The sequence below is a fragment of the Camellia sinensis genome, chromosome 8 (genome assembly GCF_055761805.1).
Source record: "Camellia sinensis isolate YWXY chromosome 8, ASM5576180v1, whole genome shotgun sequence".
Lineage (NCBI taxonomy): Eukaryota > Viridiplantae > Streptophyta > Magnoliopsida > Ericales > Theaceae > Camellia > Camellia sinensis.
The window spans coordinates 171,803,799-171,813,116 of record NC_138968.1 but is presented as its reverse complement, the minus strand read 5'-3'; the positions used below and the strand labels follow the sequence as shown (position 1 = coordinate 171,813,116).

General features: G+C 34.0%; 1 protein-coding gene across 2 annotated transcripts; it reads left to right on the top strand.

Annotated features, from left to right (window-relative positions):
• The first annotated feature begins 384 nt into the window (after positions 1–384).
• On the top strand, positions 385–5,763 carry LOC114298356 (uncharacterized). Of its 2 annotated transcripts, XM_082884121.1 has the most exons (6): positions 385–1,128; positions 2,271–2,345; positions 3,234–3,345; positions 3,524–3,619; positions 3,765–3,914; positions 5,537–5,763. In XM_082884121.1, exons 2-6 carry the CDS (start codon positions 2,281–2,283, stop codon positions 5,558–5,560), a joined length of 447 nt encoding a protein of 148 aa, XP_082740247.1. In that variant the 5' UTR covers positions 385–1,128; positions 2,271–2,280; the 3' UTR covers positions 5,561–5,763. The 2 variants fall into 2 exon arrangements, with proteins under 2 accessions (XP_082740247.1, XP_082740246.1); XM_082884120.1 differs by lacking the exon at positions 5,537–5,763 and having other exon boundaries at positions 3,765–5,530.
• The last annotated feature ends 3,555 nt before the right edge of the window (positions 5,764–9,318 follow it).

Here is a 9,318-nt window from a genome sequence, read left to right as displayed (position 1 = left end):
CCCTCTCCTCTACCACAAAAAATTAGTTCTTCATTTTTAGTAACAAAAAAAAATGGGCCGTAAAAAAATATTTTTCATTGACCACAAAAAATTAACTTTATTTTAATAGAAAATATTTTTATTAAAATATTACCCCTACTTCTACCAAATAAAAAAATAATAATAATTTTTTTCATTAAAATAAAAATGAAACAAATAAATTTTCAACCTTAGTAACTAAAAAAAAAAAAGAAAAATCAAAAGAAAAAAATTGCATTAACTACAAAAAAAAAAAAAAATATATATATATATTTTAACAAATAAATAAATAAAATCCCATAGTGTGATCAATATATATTCTCAGAAATAGTCAAAATCCCCAATTTTTCCAAATTTCCTCAAACCTTTGGCGTCTATGATTTCTTTTTTCCTTTTCTCTCATTTTCACGTTCAAATCTCTCTCTCTCCACATCTCCATCTCCATCTCCATCTCCATCTTCGCCCTACTCATCTCACTCTCATTCCGACTCCTCCACCTGCAAGTGTGGTTATATATATTTTAAATAAGTGTGGTTATCTTAATTACACATTTTAAATAAGTGTGGTTATATATATTACGTTTCTCTGTATCTGATCTGATTTCTACCCACACTACTTCTAATATTGGGTTGTGTGATTCGGTTTATTTCTGAGCTTCCCCTCAGATAATGGGTTGTGTGATTCAATTTATTTCTTTCAACTCTCCATTGCCTCCACCATTGTTAGACCGTCCATCTTCAGCGCTGACAACGTCAGCACAACTCTTCTCGTCGGCGTTGTGTCACCACGGTCAGATCCTTCAACTCTAGCTTTACTACTTTGCACATGAACACCAGCAACCACAGGAGCAAAAAAGCATTTCTCCCTCCCTCTCTCTCTCTCTCTCTCTATATATATATATATATATATATATATTGATTCTGCTGAACACATCTATGTGCAACCATATATATTTTTCTCTATATTTATGTATATAGAACAGAGACCTCTACTCAACTGTCCATATATACTTATTCAAATCGAAAACCTAGACCCTACTTTGTGATTTTGAAAATGGGGTAATCACTGGCCTGCTACCACACCACTGTTAGCCACCATTGTTCTTGCCAGGTATTTCCTCTTCCCTCTATGTTTCAATTTGAAAACTTTTACTTCTTATCAATTTGTTTTTCTTCTTTTATTAGACCCATTTTGCATGTGTGCCTGATTTTTTTGTTTTATTTAATCAATTTTTTTTATGATTTTACATTAATATTTGTGGGCATTTTTTTATTGATGGGTTTGTTTGGATTGAATGCTTTTAACAACAATTTTGATTAGCTTTGAGGTAATTTTTTTTGAGAATGGAAGTCTCTCAATGAATGTAGCAATTAGGATTGAACTGTTGTTAACCATTATCTATAAACTTTTGTAGATAATGTGTTTGTCAAATTGCCAACAAGAGTGTTCTATGTCAAGTAGGGTGTACAAAGCTAGTTTTAATGGTTTGCTCTTTTACCCATCATCAGCTATATATACCCCTATTTTATCACCTTAGCAGAGGGTTGCTTTTCCTAGTTGCTTCTCGCTTCCTAATTTTGCTCCTCCAATTTTTTAAACCTCACCTATCAATCCCACTTTGCCAGTTGCTTTGGCACTTACTTTAGCAACCATGCTCTCATAGGCAAGTTACTAAGGTGAAGTAGGGACTGTGGCATACAAAAATAACTAGACTGATGAGTTGCAAGAAAATACAACAAAACAACCAAGCATGTGAATAGCTTCAATTTCAAGGGTAAAACTACAGAACCCACCACCAGATGGCCCTACTTAAACATTGTTGAATCTTATCATGATCAACCAAGAAGCATCAAAATTAAAAAAGGAAAGCCTTTTATTTAGGAATGATGTGTTTTCTCTTATATTCATGATCCTGGTCACAATAATATTCTTATTTGCAATGTTAGTGTTCTTGCCCCCAAAGTGAACCATTGCTTTTAATTATCTAATTTCTTCTATAATTATTAATATCTCTTGCTTCTACTATTCACATACATAAACCACATTGGATTGTGAATAATACATGTACTCAATGTCTACAATTTATAATAGAATCTCATGTACATTTTTTTTTTTTTTACAGTACATCATGCTCTCCTCTTTGAAATATCAAACTTAAATTTTATTTTATTTTTTTCAAATTCTTTTGAAGATAACATATTTTAGTATTATTGTTATTTAAATTTAAGAAAATTTCTACCAATTATTCGCAGTCATCTGGGAATGAATCAGCTATTTGGCAGCATTCCATCTAAACTTTTCCTCTCAAACATGAATCTGATACATGCGTAAGTTTCCAAATTGTAATCTTTGATGTTATTAACAACAAAACTTAGTCATTAATTAGCATATTTTGACTTTATGGGAGCATATGATTCAGTTGTCGTGACACTGGGTGATCCTATGTGATCTAAATGTTATTAATATCACAGGTTTTATTAGTTTTTAATCACACTTAAAAGATGTGATCTAAATGTTATTAATCACACTTAAAAAGCGTGATTAAAAAAGATTAAAAATTATCCTTTTTAATCACACTCCCAAAGATCACACTTTGGCAAAACTTAAAAAATGTGATTAAATAGCATCTAAGAAGCACGGACACTTCTAAGAAGGTGACGTATTCGTGTCGTATCCGTGTCGGACACCGATACTCTTTGGACACTCTCAGGACACGTGTCCGACACTCTTCAAAATGTGTCCTATTTTTTAAATTATTTTAAAGACTTGGACACTCTTTGGACACTTGAAGGACATACGTGTCCATCGCTTAAATATAAGTGTCTAACGATTAGACATATGTGAAATTAATTATAAGTTCGAACAAAACAACTTAAGATACAATAATAAAACAAAAACTATATAAATTTATAGGAATTAGTATCATATTGTATTTTTTATTATCTTTTTAATGATATATTCATATATATAACATATAATAAATATATAAAATTACATATTTCATGCGTGTCCCTCACGTGTCGTGTCCTACATTTTTTGAAAATTAACGTGTCAGCGTGTCCGTGTCGTACTCGTGTCGTGTCACGTGTCCGTGTCCATGCTTCTTAGAATAGCATAGATCACACAAAAAAAGTGTGATCTTTTTTTGTTTTTGTAGTAGTGCTGGTGCATGACCTGTGAAACCATTGTGATTAGTTTTCTCATTCTGTTTGCAGTGTAGACTCTAAGAAATCAAGTGGCAGTGCTAGACTTGTAATGACGACTATTATAGGAATGGTCTTTGGATATTTTATTAGAGTTTCATTCCCATCTGTTTATCTTACTAAGGTATGTTGGCAAATTCTGTGAAAAAACTTGTGTTGCACAAGACACCTATCACCTATCATCTATTTGATATTATTATTATTATTATTATTATTATTATTATTATTATTATTATTATTTCATGCATATGGTAATTTGTTATTAGTTGCTTTCTTTCTAGAGAATAACAATGCAATTGTAGGATTATGCCATGGAGTTACATAAGACACACATATGTAATGCAGCACACTTGATGGTTGCCAGTTTGGCTGGAAGTTTAGCTCATGTAACATGCAAGGTTTCATCTCAAACTAGAGATCTCTTTTGCTGTTCTATTGTCCTATTTTGTTATCTGAAAATATAGCATTCCTATCTGATTAGAATCTTATGTTTGTTTGCCTTTGTTACCTGGTGTTTGACAATGATTGTGTGATTACTGATAGGAACCCTTATGTGGCTCAATATCAAGTCAGCTTAGGAATTCGCTTCAGGGTTTAAATATTGCAAGTGAACTTGAACAAGCTGTGCAACTTGTTACTAATGATAACCTTGATGTGGGCTGTGCATTGATTGAACAAGCTGCAACAAAAAATGTTAGATTGCTTTCTATTTTCTTCCACAAGAATGCATTTATGCATATATTTATTTATCTATCCGTTAATGCATATGTTCACTTCAGTGTTTTTGATTCACATTATGCTAAATTGATAATGTATGCAATAATAGGTAATAGTTTTCACTTCTAATATTTGGAAAAGCTGTTTTAGAAGTTGTATAGAAAACCGAAGAATACTTTGTTGTTGGATAAGGTTCCGAAATGGCCCTACATGCTTCTTCCTCGAATGAAGCTTACTACACAGGCGAAAATATGGCTTAACAAGTGTGGATTGAGAGGGATAGTTATCAATCATCCCTAGAAACTTAGAATTCGAGGTGTTAACGCCCAAAAATCACCAAACGGCGTCGGAGTTGCACAAAACTTGGCACACATGACTATCTAGGAACGAGAGACTTGTGGGAGAAGACGGGACTGGAATCAGGTTCCCGGTTTGGGAGTTAAAGTCGGATTTCACGCTAAGCAAATTAGTTCCTTAAAAAACTTAGAATCCGAGGTGTTGACGTCCCAAAATCACCAAATGGCGTCAGAATAGCACAAAACTTGGCACACACGACCGCCTAGGCACGAGAGACTTGTGAGAGAAGTCGGGACTCGAATCGGGTTCCTAGTTTGGGAGTTAGAGCTGGATTTCACACTAGGCAAACGAGTTTCTTAAGAAACTTAGAATTCGAGGTGTTGACGTCCCAAAATCACCAAACAGTGTCAGATTAGCATGAAACCTGGCACACAAGACCGCCTAGGTATGAGAGACTTGTAGGAGAAGACGGGACTCGAATCGGGTTCCCGGTTTGGGAGTTAGAGCCGGATTTCACTCTAGACAAATTAATTCTTTAAGAAACTTAAAATTCAAGGTGTTGACGCCCCAAAATCACCAAATGGTGTCGGATTAGCACGAAACGTGGCACACACGACCGCCTAGGCATGAGAGACTTGTGGGAGAAGACGGGACTCGAATTGGGTTCCCGGTTTGGGAGTTAGAGCCGGATTTCATTATAGACAAACTAGTTTTGAGGACCAAAGGGTAGGAAGAAACAAGGGGAGATAATGGCTGATGTAGTCAACTTTTTGAGGACCAAAGGATTCACTGGACACTTTGGAAGTGAAGGGGACTCATCCACAAGTGGACATACTTCTTGGTAAAGTATATTAACTTTAATATAACAAATTTTATAAAAGAATATATGTTTGAAAAATTAGAAAGTAATGGAAACATGCATAGGACATCCAATTTGTACAGGTGCACGGGATGTATAAATTGTGAATTAGTCTAAAAAATATTTCTTTTTCTCTATACTTAAAGCTTCAAAAAAGGCCGTCGAAAGGCTAAATTATCACACAACCACAGATTTGTATAGGATCCAACAGAAACACCTTAGGAGGGACCAATATAAGTTATATGAACTTACGGCACATTAATGGGATGCACCATTTGTGAATTAGCCTTAAAATTAATTTTTTGTTCTCATAATCTCGAAAAAAAGTCTGTTAGAGGGATAAATTATATAATTGATCTAATTGTAAATTGATGAGTTACTAATGTTTTTAATCTTTTGTATAATTAATTAATTACTAAAGCTTTTAATTTATTTTTTGCAGATTGGATTGGGGTGGCATTTTTGACGTACAACAATGCTGTAATTTGCTTGAATGTTCATTTTGTTTGATAAGGATACACATACTTTGTGGAGTTGCACTAGTTATTGTTGGATGTTTGGTGGAATTGTACAAGTTATAACTTTTGGATATTTTGTAGATATTGAACTATTTTATTGTATTAGGATGAAATTATTTGTTATGATGAATGGATATTTTCATTTTGTTAATTCGTAAATGTGTTGATGATAGGTTAGGTTAAGTTGTGAATGGATTTGTTATATTCAACAGGTTTCAACATGAACAGGGTTATATTTGTTGAACTAAAATTCAGATTTTGATAAAATAGCTATATAATGTGAAAAAAAATATTATGGAATTAGTGACAAAATTTTCCATCCCTAAAGAAGGTTTTTTCGTCTCTTATTTGGCTTAGGTGGAAGATTAATTTTTTCATGAATTCTTTATTTTATCGCTAAATGAATTTGTCACTACGAAAAATATTTTCACATTTTGTCACTATTACCCTCAATGTGTGACGATTTTTTTTTTGACATTATTTCATCATTTTTAATGATGAATTTGTTTTTGTCTCTATTGGTAGCTTTTTTGACAAATTTTTCTTTTTCGTTTATATTCAATGTGACAAAATTATGTCGTTTCTATTTCTTATATTTATGACAAAATACTTTCATCTCTCATTTCTTTCTTTAATGACAAAATATTTTGTCGCTAATTACTTACAACTATGTTCCCAATAGAGTGTATTGGAGACAAAAAAATTCGTCACAAATTTATCATTTTTAATGATGAATTTGTTTTTGTCTCTATTGGTAGTTTCTTTGACAAAAATTTTTCGTCTTCATTTATATTAAACATGACAAAATTATTTCATCTCTATTTCTTATATTTATGACAAAATACTTTCGTCTCTCATTTCTTTCTTTAATGACAAAATATTTTGTCGCTAATCACTTACAAGTATGTTCCCAATAGAGTGTATTGGAGACAAAAAAATTCGTTACAAATTTATCATTTTAAATGACGAATTTGTTTTTTCGTCTCTAAGACCTTTTAGCGACGACGCTTTGGCGACAAAATGGGTGACGAAAAATTTTCGTCGTAATTAGTTTGAGTGACGAAATATATATATTTTGGGACAAATTTGTTTCGTCTTTAAATTCCAAATTTGCTGTAGTGGGGAACCCATGACCTCCCCCACCCCCACCCCCACCCCCTACAGGGATCGGGTTTCTCCGACCCCGAAAAATCCCCGACTCTTTTTTTTTTTGAAACAACATCCACACCAAAAAATAAAGATATTGAAAGCAATTGAAAATGAATCATAATATATGGAAAGAAATTGATAATTTCAGTGCTGAGACTTCAAATATATTGTATATACTTTTCGAAAATAACAAAATAAAATAATTCAATCAACTAAAAATAATAGTTCTTGTATATAACAAATATGTTAAGAGATCCCGCCCCCTTTACTAAAATTTCTACCACTTGAGTCTCACTGTGGAACTCACCCATTTGAGGAATGGTAGGAATTTTGATTAAAAAAATAGGAGAAGTAATATTGTTGTAGAAAGATGAGACCCAACAAACACCTTTTCAAAAAATTGCAAACATACACAACAAAAAAGAGTTACAGAGAAGATCCCTTGGCTGTCTAAGGGCAAAGGAGAATCCAGATTTGTACACAAACAGACCAGATTTGTAAGGCGACTGAAATGACAAATCTGCAAAGGGGTAAAGAAGGGATGAAAAGTTGATAAATCGGGATGAAAACAAGGAAATCGAAGAGTTGATAGAAGAGATAGACATAAATTACTAGAGAGTCGATTAGGTCGATCTGCCGTAAGAAAGACAAAGAGCCGGTGGGGGAGTCTGGAGAAGGGAGACACCGAGCGAAAGCGATAGCAGCCATGTGACTAGAGAGAGGAGAGAGTGCGGTGTGTGAGTGTGTCTCAGTGTCTTTGCGTGAAACCCTAAAATGAGTCAAAAGAATAGATAATATATATATATATATATATATATGCAGATGGGTGCAATGGTAATTTCATGTCGGGGTAAACAAGTATAGGACGGGAACGGGCCGGGGCTGGGGAAGGTATCACCATCCCCGGCCCAAAAATGATCGGGGATTCATTTTTAAATACCATCGCTGGCCCATCGAGAGTATTTTTCGGAGAAAAACTGTTCCAATCGGGGTCGGGGAGTTGGGTCCCCGTCGGGTCGGTTTCAAATTGCCATCTCTAATGACAGAGTACATCAAAAAGAGGAGAGTGTAAAAGTATCACAGTGAACCATCAAGATCCCAACCAGGTTGACACCAAGATGAACACCAAATTATCTGCTAGCACAAACTCTAAGCTCCAAGTTGGTGAAAAACCAACATACAGCGCAAAAGCAAAACACAAAACAGGAACCAAAAATCAGTCACCAACATCCACACAAAACAACTACTATTACTTGCAACTAGGACCACCACCAATCACTCAGCAACACCAACTTCTCAACCCAGCAACCACCAAACAGCAACAAAAGTAATATACATCAGCACCATCAGACATCAACAACCAGTAATCAAAGGTCTTGTTTGTTGTAATTGTTAAAATAGATTATAGATTATAGCTTAACAGATTATAAATTATGATTTTAATCAGAAGTTGTTAATCTGTTTGGTATAACTGCTGGATTATAGATTTAAGTTACTGAGTAGTGTTTGTTAAATAAGCTGTGAAGTAGCTTTTTCAATTAATTTTTATTTTTTATTATTTACTATTTGCTTACATTTCTCATAAAAAATAATAATAATATTTTATAGTCCATTTGGGTCTTTTTCTATTTTAAAAAAAATAAAGAATAAAAAAATCTAAGAGTATAACCGTGAATTAATATGTCCACAGCAGAAGTTGATAATCAGAAGTAAGGGGTGAGCAGATTCTCAGAAACAGCTTTTTTGACTTAAAATAAATTGTTAAAATCAGAAGCTGTTTGAAATAAGTTTAACCAAACAGTCCAAAATAACTTTTTAAAAGCCAGAAGCCATAAGTTGGCTCAAAAAAGTCCCACCAAACACCTCCAAAATGCAGCAACAGCACCAAAATACAGCAACAACTAGCAGCAACAGCATCAAAAATGCAGCAACACCAGCAGCTATGCACCAATATAACAGCAGCACCAGTATTTCAACAAAAAACATAGCTCCTGATCTGCTTCAAATTGTTTACAAGTTCATGAATAGTGTACTCACACTTGGGAAAGTGAGATTTCGACCACACAATAATCCGAACTTTAACTAGATCACGCAGCTCACCCAGATGAGGCTGAACTCCATTAAATACACATTCATTTCTTGCTTTCCATAAGGACCACATGAGATCACAAGGGATAGATTTCCACAACATCCCATGAAATTTCTTGAACTTAAAGCCAACCTACCAACACAGCAACCCCTCAACTGAACCAGGCACTACCCACTGAAGACCCTACCATCCTACAATATGTGACCATAATCTCCATACCTCTGGACACCACAACATCACATGATTCAAAGACTCCCCTTCAGATTTACAAAACACACATAAAGTACTAACTTCCTCACTAATCACACCAATCTATTGTAAAAAATCTGCTGATTTAATTTTACCCTTCCACACTAGCCAACCAAAAAATTGTGCTTTTGAAAGAGAAACATTTTTCCAAATAATAGGCAGAGCAACTGAGATAACTCCAACCTCCTGTCTATTATAGACTGAAGCCACACTAAATTT

What these genes read in the sequence shown, in the direction of transcription:
- LOC114298356 (XM_082884120.1), top strand. Translation starts at nt 2,281, where the DNA reads ATGAATCAGCTATTTGGCAGCATTCCATCTAAACTTTTCCTCTCAAAC. An exon ending in CATCTGTTTATCTTACTAAG is followed by an intron (nt 3,346 to 3,523) that starts GTATGTTGGCAA and finishes ATGCAATTGTAG; the next exon opens with GATTATGCCATGGAGTTACA. An exon ending in TAGCTCATGTAACATGCAAG is followed by an intron (nt 3,620 to 3,764) that starts GTTTCATCTCAA and finishes GATTACTGATAG; the next exon opens with GAACCCTTATGTGGCTCAAT.